This window comes from Sebastes umbrosus, chromosome 7, assembly GCF_015220745.1.
Source record: "Sebastes umbrosus isolate fSebUmb1 chromosome 7, fSebUmb1.pri, whole genome shotgun sequence".
Taxonomy (NCBI): Eukaryota; Metazoa; Chordata; class Actinopteri; order Perciformes; family Sebastidae; genus Sebastes; species Sebastes umbrosus.
In genome coordinates this window covers 18,369,025-18,389,778 of record NC_051275.1, presented here as the reverse complement: position 1 = coordinate 18,389,778, position 20,754 = coordinate 18,369,025, and the positions used below count along the sequence as shown (strand labels likewise).

The 20,754-nt window shown below is 41.2% G+C and overlaps 2 protein-coding genes across 5 annotated transcripts; both read right to left on the bottom strand.

The window, feature by feature from the left end:
- Positions 1-716: 716 nt before the first annotated feature.
- On the bottom strand, positions 717-8,509 carry hepacama (hepatic and glial cell adhesion molecule a). Of its 2 annotated transcripts, none has more exons than XM_037774220.1 (7): positions 8,265-8,509; positions 5,954-6,301; positions 5,387-5,668; positions 3,646-3,736; positions 3,346-3,434; positions 3,154-3,224; positions 717-1,547 (listed from the first exon to the last, which is right to left on the bottom strand). In XM_037774220.1, the coding sequence occupies exons 1-7, from the start codon at positions 8,362-8,364 to the stop codon at positions 1,185-1,187; spliced, it is 1,344 nt and encodes a 447-aa protein (XP_037630148.1). In that variant the 5' UTR covers positions 8,365-8,509; the 3' UTR covers positions 717-1,184. The 2 variants fall into 2 exon arrangements, with proteins under 2 accessions (XP_037630148.1, XP_037630149.1); XM_037774221.1 differs by having other exon boundaries at positions 3,346-3,413; positions 8,265-8,506.
- Positions 8,510-12,561: 4,052 nt separating this feature from the next.
- Positions 12,562-20,703, bottom strand: LOC119491950 (neurogranin-like). 3 transcript variants are annotated; one of them, XM_037776232.1, is made up of 4 exons: positions 20,572-20,703; positions 18,716-20,477; positions 14,921-15,122; positions 12,562-13,494 (listed from the first exon to the last, which is right to left on the bottom strand). In XM_037776232.1, the coding sequence occupies exons 1-4, from the start codon at positions 20,577-20,579 to the stop codon at positions 13,439-13,441; spliced, it is 2,028 nt and encodes a 675-aa protein (XP_037632160.1). In that variant the 5' UTR covers positions 20,580-20,703; the 3' UTR covers positions 12,562-13,438. The 3 variants fall into 3 exon arrangements, with proteins under 3 accessions (XP_037632160.1, XP_037632161.1, XP_037632162.1); XM_037776233.1 differs by lacking the exons at positions 18,716-20,477; positions 20,572-20,703 and adding an exon at positions 16,483-16,715; XM_037776234.1 differs by lacking the exons at positions 18,716-20,477; positions 20,572-20,703 and adding an exon at positions 16,483-16,710 and having other exon boundaries at positions 14,967-15,122.
- Between the last annotated feature and the right edge of the window lie 51 nt (positions 20,704-20,754).

Below are 20,754 nucleotides of genomic sequence, written 5' to 3'. Positions count from 1 at the left end.
AGAAGAGTCTGTTTATAGAAAATCAGCTGGAGGCTACATGATTGCATGTCCTGCATTAAACTATGATTGACTGTAAATATGACCTGACCACACCTCATTGACTTGAAGCCTCCTCTTGAAGTTAATTAGCTCACATTTTCTATATTCATTAGGCCTTTTACTTTTTGTTTATGATTCAGATAGAGCACAGCTTGATCCCCGTTGACCTTCCTATGTCTAGTATTGGAAGAGTAAGAGGCACTTTGTCATTAGTCACCCAGTTGCTCATGGATGACGTCTTTAGGTAAAGCAGCAAAAGGACAGAACAGTGGTAACACGTCCGAATCATAAAACACAACTTTGCACAGTATACTCCAAAATAGCATTGGTTAACGGCTACATATATGGTTTAAAAGTGGTAAAGGTTAATATATATTTAGAAGTAAATCTTTTCCTAACAAGTGTGCATTGAAATACAGTATTTAAAATTATGTGTGGGCGACACCTAATGGACTAGAAAGGAATTACGATCATACTCAAGATCACATACAGCTCCCTCACAAAGACAAAAGAAGGTAAAGCATTTCTACTTTGTGGAATTACTTTTTTGAAAACACTGATTAAAAATAAATTACAGTTGTACTGTAGAAATCAAAAAAGGCTAATAACCTAAAATTAATATTTTTTTTCTGGCACAGTTGTGGTGGAGAGTGTTACAAAATTGATGACAAACTACAAAATATTTGAACTGTTTTATTACCTTAGGTTATACAGTGACCTAATGTTGAATAAGAATACACTTTGTGGTTTAATTGTTTAAAAAAAAAAAAAAAAACCTGACTCCAAACTATTAACTTACATATGTACAGGTATTTATCAAAATATTCCCAGGAAAAAATTCCTAATTCATCAAGAAGCAAAATATATACCAGAGCTGTCTCAGCATCCTATACATGATACACTACATGCTGGTGGACAGAATATAAGCTTTCATATGACAGGATATCATCAAAAGCCTACAGGAATATTGTGCATAGCCATGGGAATAGATGATAAATAATGGCATATGAAGAGTTAGCTGAAAGTGAACTCATCTCTTATCCTATAGTGCATCAGATCCATTATCCTCGTGGCAGGGTGTGCAACAGTAGACTACACATATACTTTACATATCACAGCATGAAACACACACATCCAAGCAGTTGTCACTGCTGTGGTGGACAGTGAGTCTGGTCACAAGGTTCTGGACACTCTGCCTCTACAGGCAGGTGGCTGGTTGGGATGCCAACTGGTGGACGGACTTTTCTTATGGGGCTGAAGCTGCGTGGAGATGAACCTGGGGAGTGAGCAGGGGAGCGGATGGGGCGTAGAGGAGGACCTGGAATGGGTTGTGGGAGAGGTTGTGCTAGTGGAGAGGGGCTGCGGGGGTATCTGCGTGGGGCAGACCAGACGGGTCGATCACTTCTGTTAGTGGAAGGGATGAGGACCGGAGCGTAGACAGCAGGGACACTCATTTCTGATTGGACGGCAGTATTGCCAGAACATTCTTCCAAACGCTCCAGAGTCTCCTGGAACAAAATACATGTGTTACAATCATTATCAGCTGTGGTGTTATCTGTGATTTTAATGAAGCCATAATTTGTACAATAAAAATAAAAAACTATTAACTGGGCCTTTGTTGGTCTATGTCTATGTTGATCAGTTGATTCCAGACTGTAATATCTCAACAACTGATGATCAATGATGACATTTTGTATACACACATTCTTGGTCCTCAGATAATGAATCATAATCACTTTGGTAATCTCTTGACTTCACCTCTAGCACCACCAGCAGGTTGATATTTTTGGCTTTTAGGGAAATGTTTTGGACTACAACTATTGGATGGATTAGCACAAAAGACTTTGCAGACATTCGTGGTGCCCAGAGGATGAATCCCAATGACTTTTGTGATCCCTTGTTTTTTCCTCAAGCACCATCATGAGGTTAACATTTGTGGTTTTTGGTGAAATGTTTTGACAACCATTGGGTGGATTCAGTGGGCAACTCTGGGGTCTGAAAAGCGAAGCCAATGCTGAAGTGCCTTAAACTTGCATTATTTCTAATAGCCAGCAGGGGGCGACTCCTCTGGTTGCAAAAAGAAGTCTGATTGTATAGAAGTCTATGAGAAAATGACCCTACTTCTCACTTGATTTATTACCTCAGTAAACATTGTAAACATGAGTTTATGGTCTCAATCACTAGTTTCAAGTCTTCGTCAATACAGCATGATGTTCATTTAGTAAATTATGGTCCCATTTAGAATCAAATCGTCCATATAGCAGGGTATGCTTTAGGGCGTGGCTACCTTGTGATTGACAGGTTGCTATCACGGCGTTGTCTGGTATAGGTGTTGTCCATTTTATTGTCTTAAAATTTTAACCCTTTCACAGTTCATGAAAGTTAATTGTAACATTTTGGTCACCTAAAAAATGTCTTATTCAGCGTTCAGTTGTCACTTCTGGTTGCAAAAAGCCAAGATGGAGATGGCCAAAAGGCCGAAATCGAGGCTTCAAAATGGCAGTCAACAACCCAATGGGTGATGTCACGGTGACTACGTCCACTTCTTATATACAGTCTATGGGTGGATTGCCATGACATTTGGCACAGACATCCATGCCTCCCAGGATAAATTGCAACAACTTTGGTGATAGCTGAACTTCTAATTTAGCACCATCATCTGGACAACAATTCAATTTCTGATGATTAATTACTTGCAAAACTAAAAGAAAAACAAATGTAGTATTGTACTTTGTGTTTAGTGCTAATTAACAAATGATATACATGTTACCATTGCTACTGTGAGCATGTTAGCATGCTGATGTTAGCATTTAGCTGAAAGAACCACTGTGCCCAAGTACAGCCTAACAGAGAGTCGTGTCTAGAAGGTAACCCTCAAATTGCGAAAACTTGCAAAAACTTGCAAAAACTCTCGTGAGACTCGCTGCCCAACGACCTATCCCAACCGTAACCATTCAAGGTCAATGCCTAACCATCACAATTTACATGTAACCTTCTAGACACGACCCTCACAGAGCAGCTAGCATGGCTGTGTAGACTCTTGTTTCATTGTAAAGCTGTCAATGGCTCATATAGATCCTACATGGAAATGCTGGCAATAAAAGAGTGACTTACATCTTCATTGAGAACATAAAGAGGCATGGGGCTCCTTCGACCAAGTGTAGTCGGTTTGGGAACAACATCAACTGCAAAACATATATATTTCTTTTAGTATTGGTTGACATTCTGCTATGTTTTATAAATGTTAATTACAATATAATGCATTGTACGCATATATAAAGATGATCAACTGTAATAGTTGCTCACCATCGTGGCCATTTTCACTCTGATCCATGTAGATGGGAGCTCTTTGGGGGACGGGTCGATGCTTCTTTCTACAGCAGGAAAAACACACACTGCTAAATGGTAATTATAAGCTATAGGTCACTGTGTTTATTACTTTTCCACCAAATGTTCAGAGTATAATGAAACTGTTGAGCTATACTTGAGATTCTAGTCACATCCTCAAGTGCAATATAAAAGCCAATGAGAGAGAGAGGGAAACAGAGAGAGAGAGAGAGAGAGAGAGAGGAAGGAGGACCAAGAAGAAAGAGTAGCTGCTCTCACTTGGATGGTTTCCAACAGGCACACACTGTCACCAGGGTGATTAGGAGGAATATGCCCCCGGTGGACAGGATGATGTATAGCGAGCTCCGTCCTAAACCAGAGTGATAGACACAAAGAAAAGAAAGAAAGAAAGAAAGAGCGATGGAGAGGTTTATGTCAGTAACAGCAGGACAATGCAGTTTCCCTCACACTGAGCCACTAACTTGCACCTTTGCTTCACATATAACTTCAAAGCTTTAGATTTATTGTATGCAAAATCTCTGTCAACCTATTCCTATGTTTCTCTTTGACTGTGGAGAAGTAAAGTCTGCAGGATTAGCTGAAGTTGTGTCTTCACGGAAATACATTTGCCAAGTCTTTTGAGTGTGTTGGCATGAATAAGGTGCAGTGGAGTAGCACATTAGGGTAGTCACTTTGAGACTTTGTGCCGTGCTGCTATGCATGCAGAGGCAATGGAGAGCAGTCTGAGGGCCTGTAGCTGTCTCTTCATGCAACACATCATAGTAGATAATGAAGTCAGGATTACTGAGGTCCACTGAGGCAGAGCGTTCTCCCCACCTGCCTTCTTTTTCTGCTCCCTCCTCATAAATAACTGTCCATTCATTGGATTAGAGACAGCCTCTCCCTCTCTCTCTCTCTCAGCCTGACATGCTGGCGCCCATTAACAGCCTCTCTGGGCCAACTGTGCTGCGCTCACAGCCTGAGTTTGCACTTGTTGTAAACAACATTGTTAGAGAGAAAGGCATGCATGTGTACGGGGCAGCATGAGATGATAATTGCTTCTAGTGAAAAAATGGATGGTTGTTGAACAAGGAGCTGAAATACACACAGTGTCCATAATCATTTTTCATTTTTCTACCTCACCACATTTATCTGACACCTTTAGTTACTTGTAAGTTCGCAAATTAAGATTTTTTTTTTATACAAAACATATTATCATCTCATAAAATATGACTTTTTTTTATAGATTTAACTTCCCAACGGTACGTAAAATAGTTGACATTAAATCTACCTCAACCAGCTACAACATTAAAATGCTGCTTACCAGCGGTAGAATGTACTAAGTACATTCACTCAAGTACTGCACTTAAGTACAATTATGAGGTGCTTGTACTTTACTTGAGTATTTACATTTTATGCTACTTTATACTTCATCTCAGAGGCAAATATTGTACTCCACTACATTTATTTGACAACATTAGTTGCTAGTTTATAAGAAGATTTTGATTATTAATAGAACATATTTATCAACTAATACATTATGATGTATTATTATTAAGCTACTCAGCATATATATATATATATATATATATATATGTATATATATATATATATATATATATAAAATAGTAATAATTTGCTACCCCTTTACAAGCTGCAATATTAAAGAGATGAACACATTAATGCATCAATAATTATAATTCGGTTATATTATATTATTCTAAAATGGGCCTTTCTGCATCATGATTACTTTTTCTTTTGGTACTTTAAGTAGAATTTGATGCTAATACTTGCTACTTTTACTTAAGTAAAAGATTTGCGTACTTCTTCCACCACTGCTGCTTACACGTTATTGACTTTTACTTGTAGTTAAGTATTTGTTATTTTTATTTAAGTGAAGGATCTGAATACTTGATCCACCTCTGCTAGAAACTAATCTGATGTTACCATACCATCACTTCTTCATCCTCAATGTAAGTGTGTATAACTTGAGATCCTACCGGTGTAACATGCCACCTACTGTAGACAGTGAGCCTGACAGGCATGCTCTTCATGCTGCTGATGGGGTTCTCCACTGTGCAGGCGTAAATGTCATCATCTGACATCACAACGCGTGAGATGGTCAGCACCTTTTGGTCGCGTGAAAGCTGCAGACGAGTGTCATTGGTCAGCACCTTGCCTCCCTTCAGCCAAGCGTAGACGGGCTTTGTGCCGTTGTCGTGGGAACAGTGGAGGTTAAAGTGCTCGCTGTACTCCAGCACGGACGAGGCCATCATCTGGATGTAAGGTTTGGACACGGGGACTGAAGGGGGGGGACAGGACAAAGGCTTGAGATTGAATATTCAAAGATCTGAGAGGGTGGTTGACCTTTAGTTATATAAGAGCATGATAAGTGGAAACCCATGTGTCTTAAAAAGAGCACCACCAACACTATGAATCACTCTGTATCGTGTTCTGAATAACTAAACTTCAAATTACACTCTCTAGGGAAAAATAATGTATTTTTCAACTTCTATTGATTTTCTTTTAGCTCATAACTCCTCTTCAGAGTCCTGCTCTTTAAAAGGAAGGTCATTCTGCTGCATACCATTCACAGTGAGCTCAACGTTGTGCTCTCCAGTGAAGGTGTCATCTGTGATGGAGATCTCCACTTCGTACGCCCCTTCGTCTGACAGCTGCAGGTTGTGCAGCAGTAGTGACCCATTCTCAAACACCAGGATACGGTGGCGGTACTCTGGCCTCAGGTTGCCTATGACATCTGTCCCTATGGATTGCACGACGGTGATGGGTTTCTCCTTGTCCCTCTTCAGCTGCCACTTAATCACAGGCTTGTCCGAGCTGCTGCTGGAGTAGCTGACTGACAAGAGGGCCTCTTTGCCCACCGTGCCCCTCACCACCGGGGTCTGGCTGGTCACGTTCACCCCTGACACCTCACCTGGAAAAAAAAGACAAAGAGACAGTAATAAGGTCTTGAACTGAGGAGCAGATATAGAAGAATACAGGGATACTACGAGGTTGTTGGGGGACACAGAGAAAACAAAAGTCAGTCACTTTGCAGCCTCTGTTGCTCCGCCAGCGAGCAGAGATCAGAAAAATCAACACACAGTGAGGACTAATTACTGCTACACTAATTACTATTATTACTACAAGAACACACATACAAAATTCAGAACAGCAATGGGGCATGGATACAACGGCCCTGTACAATAACAAAGAACATTTATGCATTGTAAGTACGATATTAAGGTATTTAATTTCATATTTTTTAGACTTAATAGTTCCCACCATTGTGGTATTATATATTAAAATTGCGTACTTTTTACTCCACTTTACTTTATTTGATTTCTGTAGTTAATTAAAACCAGGTTGGCGGTTCAAACCCTGGCTCCTACTATCTGCATGTCCTTGAGCGAGACACTGAACCCCAAGTTTCTCTCCGGGTTCTGCTCTAAATGCTTAGGATGGGTTAAATGCAGAGGTCAAATTTCATGTATGTACCTGTATGTACAGTATATGATGATTGTAATAAATTAAATTTTTGTATTCCTTGATGCTGTCACAAAGGGCTTTCATTCTTTAGGCCTTAGTCCAATATGTTTTTTTTCTTGGTTGCAGACTTGATGAATATATTTCTTTGCTTATTTGCCTTAAGGCAACCGTTAGTCAGCTTACTGTATGCTACCCACGCAAACAAACTCATATGCACACGCGTTGCTTTTCACTAACCACTGATCCGTTTCTCAGAACTCCCCCCCAGGAATTCCTCATGACCCCTCGTAGTGAACAAGTAATACTCTAATTTTGATTTGTGTTCCCCAATTATCCTCCACCTCCCACAGGGATAAGGTATTACAGTGTGAGCCACATTTCATCCTTTATGGAAGAGCTCTGTCTTGGAAACCAAACACAGCAAAGCTATTAAGTTCCCAGTGGAGGTTCCTATAACTCAGCTGTGGCCGGACACATGGAGGTCTAAACACTGGCAGCGAGCCTGTGGGGGCATCCTACTGTTAGTCCTCAGTGATGGAATGATCAACCTAGAGGAGAGGGAGGAGAGAGAGAGTCGGCACTGTTCGCCATTCTTTGCAGTGAGGCAGTTAGCAGGGCATCGCCTCATTGCCGTGGTAACCATTTGGTCCGCCTGACAGGGGTTGCCAAGGCGATAAAACAAAGGGCATGATTGTTGGAACTAGTTTCCTCCCTTGAAAAGAGTGAGAGAGCGTTAGAGAGGGAGAGAAAGAGAGTGAGTCTTTGTCACTGGTGAAGTTGGAGATAGACACTGGGTCCAGTGATTCTACCAAAACTGGCCTGGTTGGGTAAACTGGGTACATGGTACCGGTCATGAAATTAAATCACACATTTTTGCCACCACATACTAAACTTTTGACATCACTTTACCCCTCAAATGAACTCATCCAACGCTTCCCACGCTCCAAAAAAAAGCAGGTCCTGTCCTATTCACCGATATCATCACACTTAACCTACACATCCCCTCCTCACACACCTACAAAGGACACTCCAGGCTCCTTTGAGCTCGGGATGGGGGCCCAGTAGAGAACACCACCCATGAACGAATCCATTGTGCCGCCAGACCGTGGTTGAACACAAGGACAAGAAAAAACATCAGGGACTAACTTAACCTGGATTAACTTCACTTCAAAAGGAGCAGGAATTTGAGTTTTGAACTGCTTTTTAAGTGACACAAAGACCGTAAAATAGGACAATTGTAAAAAAAGATGTTAATTGAAATGATAATTACTGGTTTGCTCGTTAAGAAACTGTCAGAATATAACAATTTAATTTAAAATCCACTTGCTTTGTTGCCATCTGAGGTAGGTAGCACAGTCTCAGGGATATCCTTTAACCTTCTGGATAGCCTAATAAATGTTTGAGCTTACCTGTGAAGAGCAGGAGGAGGAGGAGGCCAAAGAGCGTCAGTAGCAGAGGAACGTCAGTAAAACTGTCGCCTGTAGAGGAGGTCTTCCTCTCTACCTTCATCTTGTGTCCTGGGCAGAGTCTTTCTCCCACTCAGTGAGCATGGTTTATCCAACCCGGGCACGTCTCTGCGGCTCAACACTCTCTCCACTGCCTGCCTGCCTGCAACACTGGCCTCTGCCTGGTCACACTGAGCCCCACTCTCCTCACAGCACCCCAGTCACAGCCAACAACAGCCAACTGTGTGTGTGTGTGTGAGTGAGTGTGTGTGTGTGAGTGTGTGTGTGTGTCAGAGACATAGTGTAGATGAGCTCCTCTCTTCCACTCCACGTTGCCCTTTCAGAAAGGGGCTCAAAGAAAATAATGTTTGCTTTTTTAGACGGTTATTTATTTTAAAGTGTTTTTTAAAGCCTCCTGTAAAATAAGTATTGTCTTTTTGTTAAGTAAAACCTCAAAGGGGTTGAATTCAAAATTGAGTTCAGCCACTTTGCAAGAATTCCTGCTGGGAAGAACTACTGAACTCTAAGAGGAGCCTACTTAAAGCTCTGAAATGTCTGAAAAACAAATCACAGCCCCCCTCTTTGGCCCACTTTTGTCACATTGTGCAAACTCCTCTCTGGACTGGAGCCTCACAATAAACTCACAATTTGTCACTTGGCAACCAGCCCTGCTGTTGACCCACACACAAGCGCAACATGCAGCCTCGAAGCATGTTGCTGCTAGCTGTTACAGTCAGGTGTACGATCCATGGATGGTACTATACCTGGTTGCTGAGAGATACATATATATAATAATAATAAGAGCAACAAATAAAGGCAACACATAAAAAGAAAGTGCTGTACTTACTTTGTCCTCTAGGTGGTGCAGAAACTACATTAAGGCAGTGATGTTGGCACTGTTTTAACATTTAAGTTGTGGCTTGTTTTTGTCATTTAAATGTCTGATACGCATGTGGAAAACAGAAAAAAGGGAGCGTAACACATGGGTCAAAAGGTGTAGGACTAAGTGAAACAAAAGGAAAACATCACACACTTTAATAGGCTACTCTATCAAAAAGTAAGCACAACTACAAGCCAAGTATACCTTTCTGTAGGCCTATAAGCCAAGTAGACTTAGACTTTTCTGTATACTTGTCAGTATAAGCCAAGTATACTTTAGTTAAGTATATCTCTGATTAGTACATAAAAAGTAATCTCAAGTATTCTCTCTTTATGTTAAGTTTAAAAGAAGTATACTAATGGCACACTTGAATAAACTTCCTTTTGGTAAGGGGTGCTCTGCAAGAAGAAGACGACAGGAACAAGTCAAAAATACAATAGTTTGAATTCATTTTCATTATATTGCCCCAGGTTTTTCTCCTGGCTGCCAATCCACCACCTCTAATTTCTTGTAAACAAGACTGTCATCTTTTATTATATCGGACATGATTAATCTGCCCATATGCTACATCAGTCATTATTCCACTGTGTTTTGGAGATGAAGGCTTGTATGCATTGATGAGTCATTAGTAAGTAATCTCTCCCACTTCAGGAAAGCAGTCTTTTGTCTAGAGTTTTTCTTTTTTAGAGCATTTTGTTTGACAACAAAGGGAGGTTTTATGCAGAGGAGGAGGAAGCACGGTTGATAGAAAGCTCCAGGAATGTGGGAAGAACAGCTGCTGTTCACCACCACCACCACAACTCTCCCAGGGCTCAGACACAGACTGTGTAGTGGGCCATCAAAGCCGAACCTCTCCCCTCCACCTCTGCCCTCGATAAAAGCAGCAACCTCCCTTTTCCTCTCATCTTCTGACACGCTGTAAAACAAGGGTAGACTCTTTCCACTCCGTACTGGAAGAGAGACGGTGCCTGTGTGTCTCAGTCGGTCTGGATGCTTGTGTTATGACAGAAAACCATTCACCATCACGTCTGGTCCACAGCAAAGGCTGATGTCATCCTGTGTGGTGACTCAGATAAACAGATTTGACAAAATGTATCTTTACATGATGCCCATCTTTTGACTGTGATTCCTTCCTGGACACATCAGGTGCTATTTATGCAGCTGAGGCATTAATGTCCTCTCATTAAGTTGTGTAACCTACTTGGTATTAAAGATGATGTATCTCCTCTAAGATGGCCCTGCCAGTGGCATAACCACTGGAAAACAGATAATTGCGCCCCCTGCTGTTTGTCCTGGCTTATTCATCTCTAATTATCACCCAGGAGACCAGAAAGCTCTTTTCTCTCTGACAAGCTGTCTGAGGAAAAGAGCAAAAACCAACCCAAGCACATCTTTCACATGATCTACTCCTAAAATAGTCCACGTTCAGCTTAACAAGTTGTAAAAAGGGACAGAAGTATTCTACCAAGAGCTTTACAAACTCACGCTCCCTCACACCTGTCTTATTCCCTCACTCTAAGAATTCAATCTTCAGCACAAAGTGGGTGTTGTGCTATGTTTGGAGGTGTGCAGAATATTGATTGTTCACCCACAGTCATTAAAGAGACAGGAGAATGTGGCCATTGCACCTCTGGGACTGAGTAGGAGAAAAGAAAAGAGAGTCTAAAAACTAAAATTTGAGTTCTCCAAAAAACGTTTTGCGAGGATTGCAACTCGATCAAAGTCACACATCTCCTCCGCTCCTCTATTTAAGAAACTCCCGATTCTTACTATTTATGATATCAATATTTCTCAAATATGTGTTTTTATTTATAAGATACTTTATGGTGGAAACATTCCTGAGCAGTTCAAGACCTATTTTAAAACAAATTCTTACTCAACCCGTCAGTCTCTAGATCTTCATCCTCCTAAATTCCTCACTAGTAGAGGTCAATTTTCGATAAGATTTAGGGGAACCAAATTATGGAGTAGCTTTTCACATCTATCAAAAAACTGTTCATCTGTCAAATGTTTCAAAAGTCGCTTAAAGGGTCATTTAATTGCTGTTTTGTAATTGCTTTTCCCCATGTTGTCCATGTATCTGTTTTTATGTTTTTTATTTTTTCCCACTCACAATGTTGTTTGGTTACGATTGCCCAGAACTCTTTATAGATATTTAAATCAATATCATCCTCACAAACACTAACCATACACTTCCACGCAACAGACACACACACCTTTTTGATATATTTACTGTATTGTTATTGTTGTTATTATATATATCTTGTCCTAATTGTTTGTTATCACTATCACTATCACTATCACTCATTATGTAGTCATATTATTTCTTTATATTAATCTTGTCTCTAGGTGGAGGCTTCAGATAAGCCCAGTGTTTTTTTTTGCCTCTTCCTGCACTGTATATTATTCTTTTTTTTTTTGTTATGTTGTATAGTCTTCAATTGTGCAAAACAAATAAACAAAATAAACAAATCGGTCCATACAGATGATGTTTATGAGATCGTGTCAGCCTGAGAAGGAAGTGGCTTTGCAAAACCACTGGGATGTTGGTTGTCCTATCTCTACAGCTGGTGACACAATCAACAACGCCTCTGTGTGTGTGTGTGTGTGTGCACGAGAGAGAGAGAGAGAGAATGAGTGACTTGAGTGGGATCTGCATACTAAAGCACGGCTTGTGTTTTTCCTGTGCGAGAATGCATGTGCAGAATTTGTGCAGAGTGCTGTATGGCTCAGATGTGTGTAGGTGGGCTGAGTGGGAGCACTGGGAGACTGAAGATGCTCGAGTCTGTTGCTCATAAAGTGAGCGAAGACTGCCTGGGCAAATGAAGCAAAACAAATTGTGTTGTTCTTTTGTGATTTAAAAAGCCTTATTGCAATAAAGGTAGGACCACAACAGTATTGTAAAATACCCAACAGGTGCACACATCACTCGGTAGTGTAGCTGTTTTATAACAATGTTCTAGGATGAAAACATTTTATAGGCTCTGCAAATGCGTACAATCTAATCATTTAAATGTCCCTGTCTAATAGCTATTATTATGAGTAAAAACTTAATTGATTTGTCTAGTGTAATTGGCAGTTGGAAAATGAGAAATGCACAGTTTTATGTTATGAATTATTCATGAGATTCCTTGTGCGAGAGAGCCACGCGGGAGACAAAACATTGCTTCAGCTTCATGGAAACTGCTCCCTCCAATTAGCAGCCGTGTTGATGTTGCAGAGACGAAACAAAAAGGAGCAGCTTGGCTGCTGTAATGTTGTACACAAATCTCAACTTTACCATTGAAGAATAGAAATGGAGGTGGCAGACGACATAAAAGGTGCTGTTTGAAACAAACAGACACTTAACCTGAATTAAGGAAGTTTAAAAGAGACATTTCATTGTATATTTAAGGTGGATTTATTAGTGTAATGACATGACTCTACAACAAAGTTCAGCAAGGTACTATTCAATTGGTTTTAAAGCACGACGGCTCTGCAAACTTTTAAACGATTTAACATACGTCGAACCCAACAACACAACAACAGAGCATATTGAAGCATTGTCTCGTAAAGTAAAGCTGCACCTAATGCATCTGTAAATAAAAGTGTAATTACTGCATGCTTACTGTTCTGGAAGATCAGATTTATAGAAAATGCTTGAAAAGGTGAAAAGAGAACCTACTTATGTGATCAAAATCCAGCCAACTGCAATGAATTACTTAGAATAAATAGAACATACATAGCTCCTTCTCTTTTGACATTTTAATCATTTTTTGTAAGCAAGTCAAATAGGTAAATAAGATACAAGCACATCAGAAACAATGCAAGATAACAAATAATTCAAGCCACTAAATACGCAAACATATGCATACAAGGTTTATACACAGATGGTATGAACTGATCCATCCAAAATAAGCCCTGTTTAGCATTTAGAGGACATTCATTTTCACATTCACAGATCATCATCTAAAAACTAGCACACTACCAGAAGTTTCACAAGTACATGCAGTGAGTTGCAAATTCTGGGTCAAAGACATCCGTACTGATGATGAGGCTGCTGAAGAAGCAGAGAAGGAGTGTTAAAGTTCACAAAATTCACATAACACAACCCTCAGAACTGTTGGTTCGTTTTCCTACTGCTAATTGTGTGTGTTGACAAAAAAAGAAAATGACTCCTGGGGTAAAAAGAAGTGCCTGAAAAGCCAGCCCAGGCAGCTAGTGCCAGCCATCTCTCTCGCTACCTCTCCTTCTCTTCATCCAGGTCAGGACAGGGGCGTCACTGCTCTGGCACAGATGTGTCGTCTCCCTCTACTGCCCCCGATCCTCCTGTCTCTAAAAACAGAAACAGGCAAGGCGAATGGTTAAACACTGAGGAGCCTGGAGAGAACCTTCTCTATACGCTCTTGTCGTCAAGGTTAGAGGTACTGTGAGGTTGTGGGTGGATCTATTATAAAAACACACTTGAAGAAAACTTTATATCGAGTTGTTACTTTAAAAATTGATTTTCAAAGGAGGTGAAAACTTCCATTATGTAAATATCTGTTTGTAGAGTTAATTTATAAGTTTGCAATGCTGAGAACTTGGCTGACATAACCGATAAGCTCAAAAAACCCAGTTCTGTTGTGAAAAGGGGGTCTCCCCCAATGGGAGGGAGTGCATGGTTCCAGTCCGACAGGTCCATTAATTCTGCTTGGCCCTGTGAAGCATATACTGTACCTAATGCACCTGGAGCTATAAATACATCTCCTACATAAGGATGCAAGGCAGCCAGCAACTGGGTTAGGGAGAGTCACTGACGAGCATCCCTTGTGTCGGCCACATCCCCAAAGAAAATGCTGCTTTGTCTTAGAAGAAAAGGTGAAATTTTGAGGGCTGGGAATCTAAAAGCTTTGTCTTACTTCTCAAACGAACCTATCTGGTTAACGTGTTTCAGAAAAAACAATCAGATTTGAGTGGATAGCTGATGTAAATATGTGGACTTTGTTTTCTTTGGTCCTTTTAGGAGATAAAAATAAAGCATAACAATCTAATCTAAGTGCAACCTTTGCTTTTGTGTTGAAACAGTAGACGCCCTCAGGAGAAAAACAGCAAAAAACATTTTTGGACTGAAAACTGAATTCTGAAACCATGTTCTTGTCTACAGCTGTAAAAAAAAAAATACAAACTAGAAAAACACATCTACCGTTGTGAGAATGTAACTTGACATTTTCCAGGTGAACTGACAAACGTCTTTTCTCTCAAGCGATTTAACGACCACATCTACAAGCAGATTCATTTATAACCCCCTTTAACAGAGCAGCTAATTGAAAGATTCAATCATCTGTTGCTGGGGACCCTATGTGGTAATTACATGAGTCACTCGGTTATGTACTGCATTAATCACACTTGGGATAACCCATAAGGGGCTCTAATAGGTGCATTTAATTATGTATAGCTTTTAAAAGGCTTCTTCTCCAGTGAGTATAATGGTGCATCAGTTTGTGTTCCTGCATTACGGCTCTGAGAAAAGGTTACAGTCACGACGATCCTCTTCTTACATCTTAAAATGGGAAACCTGAAGAAGTCTAATGCTCAACCAACAACATGCAGAACATCAAACTGCGCTAATATATGAATTCTTTACTGTCAAATAAGCAGCTTGCTCTCCATCGCTTACCTTCGGTCACCTACTGTAGTTAGAGCTCCTGATGGGAGCCATAATGCCCTCTTTAACGGCATTATGGGACCTAGCCTTACCCCATGGTCCTACACCACTGACCTGTGACCCCCTGGCTGCCGTTGAGCACATCCCCAGTGCTGCTCACCTCCTCCCCTTCTACTTTGTCCTCCGGCTTCATCTTCTTGCGGGTCATGTGCCCGCGGAAACCAGCCTGGATCTTGGCAGCAGCCCGGTTGGCCTCGGGGTCATCCAGGGGGATGTCCATGATGTCCTCCTCCTCCTGGGGCCGGCTGCACTCCTCCTGCAGAGAGGACCAGAAAGTAGCAGTCTATCACAGAGGGGTAGCATATTACATGATCATATGAGGATGTTTTTTTTTTTATTCCTGGAACACTGGTGGAAGAATCTAACCCTCAACAGATCGCGATTGCCATATTTTATTCACTATACTCTACAACATTTTGACAGCGAGAGATGTGCGCTTGTTGCAGAGTGGCTCATCCTTATTACATGACTTCAATGGGGCTCTCAGGAGGTCACTAACCCACATTGCCTCTTTTTTTTTCTCTCCCCTCCTCCTCTTTGTCATATAATACATTGATGTCTGAGTCAGTCTATTTTGTAATGAATCACCATCATCTGCTGTGTTTTTTAAGCACGGAAAAGGTTTTTTAAAAAGCCATAAATCTGAACATTTGATTGTTCGTCGTTCATTACACAAAATAAAGCTGCTCTTTTGGTAAAGAAACAAGGTTGGTGTAAAAGATTGCTTCCTGTTTTATAATTGATTTATCAATTTTCAAATAGACTGGAGGTATATGGTTAAAAAAAAGTGTTTTTTCAAGGAAACAAATATTTTTTTCTCAGCAATCTGGGCCGAAAAAAGTATGACCCAGCGAAAAATGCTGCTGTAGTCAACACCAGCAGCTCATTCAGTGACTGGAAGCACGGCATCTACTGTCCCAAAGGAAACATGGGGTGGGCGGAAGAGATATTCTGGCTTGTCACAAAGTGTCATTGCAATAGCGCCAAGGCTGTCGACAAGTTATGTAAACAGCAATTCAAATTCTGTGGCGAACACATATCAGCTACACCCCGTGCTTTGCTTATAGAAACAGATTGACATTTCACACAAAGGCAACCCACAGAACGAGCCTACTGTCATCCCACTGCTGCCTCGGTGAAGCAGTGCATCATGTCTCCAGTGAAACCCCTCCAGTGTAGGAGTGTGACCACCCACCTGTTCAGCCAGCATTCATTAGCCTCTCTGTCTGACTGCTCACTGAGCAGCCACAATCCAGTTTTTTATTGTGGCAGCAAGAGATGCAGGACTGCTGCACTGGATTTTGCTGTCTACACACCTTCTCAGGAGTGTTATTGTTTTTATTGCCTCATCTGACACAAATTGATTTGAAATATTCTGATGCAAATCTCATATATTATCCATTAGTGATGAAAATAGCTTCAAAACTGTGTAAAAATGACTTTATGTGGTAAAATTTCTGTAATAAAATATATTTTATTCTAGTAAAAGGTTAAAAAACACACATGGCAGTATGCAGTGTGAGGTCAACCAAACACTAATAAACACTATTAGTAACCAAACTGTTTAGAGGTTAAAAATGAATCTATTTAAAAGTTAATCTGAAGCTTCTACTTACATTGTGACAGTCCATGTCTTACTCTCAGAGATGACTTCAGTCTTCAGGTGAGCTGACCTAGTATGACTCGTATGCCTCGATTTCTACGACTGGACCAAGCAAAGCTCTCTTTAAATGAGTCTCCGGTATAATACAGATGCCTCACTGGCTCTTACTAACAATCACTGTATGTTCAGTAACACCCGCTCACGCACAGAGTGAGAGAGGGAGAGACATACAGTCAGTAAGAGAGAGAGAGAGAGAGGAAGAGAGAAAGAGGGAGGGAGGGAAAAAGAGAGAGACCTCCTACAAACTTGACAGCATGTGTTCCATCTTTTCAGTCCCATTAAGGCTGCTGACCTACTGTGTTTACATTAACATGCACCGAGCGCAGCCTAAAGACTTGAGAAAAGTCACTGAAACAGGCTAAACGTGAATAAAACGTTGTATAAATCACTTTTTCAGTGATTTAAAGTTTTGACAAAATGATGAACTATGCAGTCTGGATATAAATTAGGAAACCACAAAGTGACTACCACACTGAGCATCATAAAAATTCACAAGTTGCGGTGTTACTCCAACAAACTCCACAAATAAACACAGATGACCAACATAGAAATACTATGTAAAAGCCAGATGGTCGTAAAACAATAACTGCTGACTTTCAAATTCCACTAATAGCGTGAAAATAAAACAGTGGAAGCATCTTGGGCTGTTTTACACTAGGAGGTGTTATAAATTTATTAGAGGCAGAGCGAGCTAACAACCCTCTCCATCCCTCTGATCCCAGCTGGTATGGCCGCCCACACGCCTCTGCCAGCCTCAGAGACAAGACGGAGAGGGAGAGCAACAGAAAACATCCATTTATCTGAGTTATGTATCTGACATGAACGCTCTCCTGCTGGTTTACCAACCAGTCAAACAATATGTTGAGTTATCCTCGCGCCTGATTTCACAAAGCTGACTTCCTTTATCGATCAATTCACTGTTAAAATGAAGGAACGATCACTACTGTGTAATTAAATTGACTGTAATCAATCATAGTTTGCTCGTATCAGTCATTAATGTATCTAACACAGTCTTTATTCTCCTACGATGATGAGAGTAAAGGAACATCAATGTGGGCACTTGTAAACAGTGAGTTAAAGGCATAGAAATGAAAATAAAGAGGCATCTGAGATACTGCAGCTAGGTCACTGTTAGAATAGATGGCCTATATATTGTACGGTTTTGTGGTAGCTTTGTTTCAGCTGAACTTCTGCCGTTAAACAAGAGTACACAAAAAAACACTGTACTGTATGTAAAAATACAGAAAGTGTTGTTTTACGGTTTAATCAGTCAGTTAGACACTGCTATTAAAGGTAGATTACTGATACAGATGGTGCCTAGCAACTATCAGCATCACCATCTCTTATTAATTCCATGACGACACTAAGAGAGAGCAGGATGGTGAGGGGTTACCATGGTAACGTTCTCAGTACCCCTTCCTACACTACCCCTCCCTGTGTGTGTGTGTGTTTGGAGCCCTGTTGGTCCAGACGAATCAGACACGGCTAACTGTGACAGCAGTAAAAAATGTTACAGGCCTTAATTCACGAGACAAATTGTACAAGTCGTCTTTTATGATGATAAATCGCTGAATTAAGTTTCAATCTGTGGAGGCTGAGGTGGCTCCCAAGAGGTTACAGAAGCGGATCTGGCACTAACAAAGCCACCGCATTATAGTTTTATGAGCGTGCGGCAGAGCGAAGGCCTCAAACAGCATCTCGAGAACGCCTGTACACGAACAAAAACACAGATTATGGGGAATTTGGAGACTGAAATTACCATTTCTTCACATCTCAGTTCAGATGTGTCCCTGTCGATGACATTCAAAGTTTATCAGAGCAACCGCCATAACAAAAACGAACTATTTTGGGGATATGTTCATTCACCTAACCCTAGAGAGTCCAAGGGGGGAAAAAAAAGATTGAGGGCCGCTGTTGATCAGACTCGTCCTTGAAGGGTTTATTTATATAGGCTACCTGACACAGGAATGGGAGCAGAGCAGACTTAAATTTAATCTCAGCCTGCTCATACAAGTGGAGGAGATGTGGTGAGTTTGCAGCAGCCTCTACTATATTCAAATCATACAAGTTAAGGCCATAAATTGTAAACTATCGGGGCTATTTTCTCTTTGCAAAAATGTCTTAGGGTACATAAAAATGTGTGAAATATGATATATTCTGTATTGAGAAGAAACATCAAACTTTACCTGGTCACCGCTCTTGCCTTCCGGCTCTGTTGAGTCCTTCTCAGACCCAAGCGGCCTTTCCTCTCCTTCGTGGTCTGCAGCCGACCGATCTGCACTTTGAGTGAGGCCGAAGCTGCCCTCCTCACACGTTGCATCACTCTTCTCCTGTATTTCAGAATTTCCTTCCTCTACAAACTCCTCTGCTTCTGAACTTCCCTCCTTTGATGTGACCTCCTTTTCTACCTCTGTATCCTTCGGCTGTGACTCTACAGGTGTTCTCTGACTGTCCTCTGGTAGATGTTGAGCCTCTAAAGTTTCACCCTCTGCCTCCGTTGCAGATAGATTTGACTTGCTAACTTGTGATGAATGATTTTCTGCACCACCTTCATCAAATTCCTGATCCTGCAGCTCACTGTAATCTCCTGCATGTATGTCCTCTTTGTCTCCTCCAGCTGTGTCTGTTGTCTCTTCTTCTTCTTTGAAGTCAGGCTCGTTTGCCTCTTTCTCAGAATCCTCACTCTGGTGAAATTTGCCTTCACTTATCTTCTCAGAATCTTCATCTTTATGATCGGTTACATCCTGTGGGTTTTCTTTGTCTGCCTCGGTGGTGGGCTGATGTGATAAGCTGGTGGTTTTAACACCTTCGCACTTCTCATCATCATCACTATCATTTAAATCAGGATCATTTGTGTCCACCTTCTCTTTCATTATATCAGATGCCTCGTGCTGACTTTCCATTTCCCCATCTTCAGAGTTAACTCCCTGTTCAACTCCCATCATTTCAGGTTCATCATGGTCTTGTGTGCTAGATATATTTTGGTCTGTTGCCACTAAAGTAACCTCTTCTGACTCTTCCTCCTGTTTCATTTCTAATATCTTCTCCTCTACTGAGCCCTCTTCCTCTGGCTGTTTCTCCTCAACCTCTTTAATCTGCTGAGCCTCTGGAACATCATCAAAACTAATCTCAACCAATGAATCCTCCTTTGGTAAAGCATCACTATCTGAAGCACCTTCTATATGAGCTACACTTTCATGTATTCCCCCAGAAGACGCCTCAGTCTCTGGTCCTTCCTCCTCCTCCTTTGTTTCTTCTACCTGATCTTCTGCTTCATGTTCAGGAGTTTCAGATCGAGACAATGATGACTGTACAACAGCTTCCTCGGGTTGGGGTTTTGAGCTGTCCTCATCATCTAAAGCAGCAGCGGCTCCTTCTATTGTTCTTTCTGTTCCTTTAACCTCTGTAGCACAAACATCCACATCAGCAAGCCCAGAATATGGAAAGGCCTCCACTGGTTGTTCAACGTCAGTATTTTCCTCTCTTTCTGAGTCTACATCTACAGTCTCTTGTTCATCACCTCCCTCATCTTCTGCCGTTCCTAACTCCTGAGCACACACATCTACATTTGAAATCTCTCTGAATGATGATGTGGGCTCTAACTCAGACTGAGGTATATCTCGATCTGGAGCAGAGCTGCTATCTTTTCCATTAACTGCGCTGTCAACTTGATCAAATGTAGTTATTGTTGGGTCTTCCTCCTCCTCCTCCTTCGTCCCGCTCAGATCATCTGGCTGTGCGTCTGCAGCCGGGAGCATGTTGACTGATTCCTCTTCTGAAAGTCCCTCTTCCATTGAAATAACGTGTTTCTCTGTAGCATCATGTTTTTCCTCATATTCTTCTGTACTTTCAGTTTCTTCAGAGACATTAGGTTGTGTGGTGGAAAGATTTGAGGTTTCTGCGGAATGACTGGATTCATCTTCAGTTTGGGACTCGTATGATTTTTCCCTAAAAAAGCACCAATCAAAATGAAAGACTTGAGATGAGAAACGTTCAATATGACCGGGAGAGAGAATTTAAGTGATAATAGTGAGAACCATACAAAATCATAATGTCTCCCTGCAGCTAGTGGCCTCTACTCTCTCAGTCCTGCCCTTTCTTCTCACCCTTGACACTGCTAACCTGAAACGCTTTCAATGCTGAGCTGACCTTCTGTGCTAGATCCAGGCTTCTATTGCACAATGGATTTCTGCTTTAGAGGTTCTTTACTTTGACCTGTCTGAAG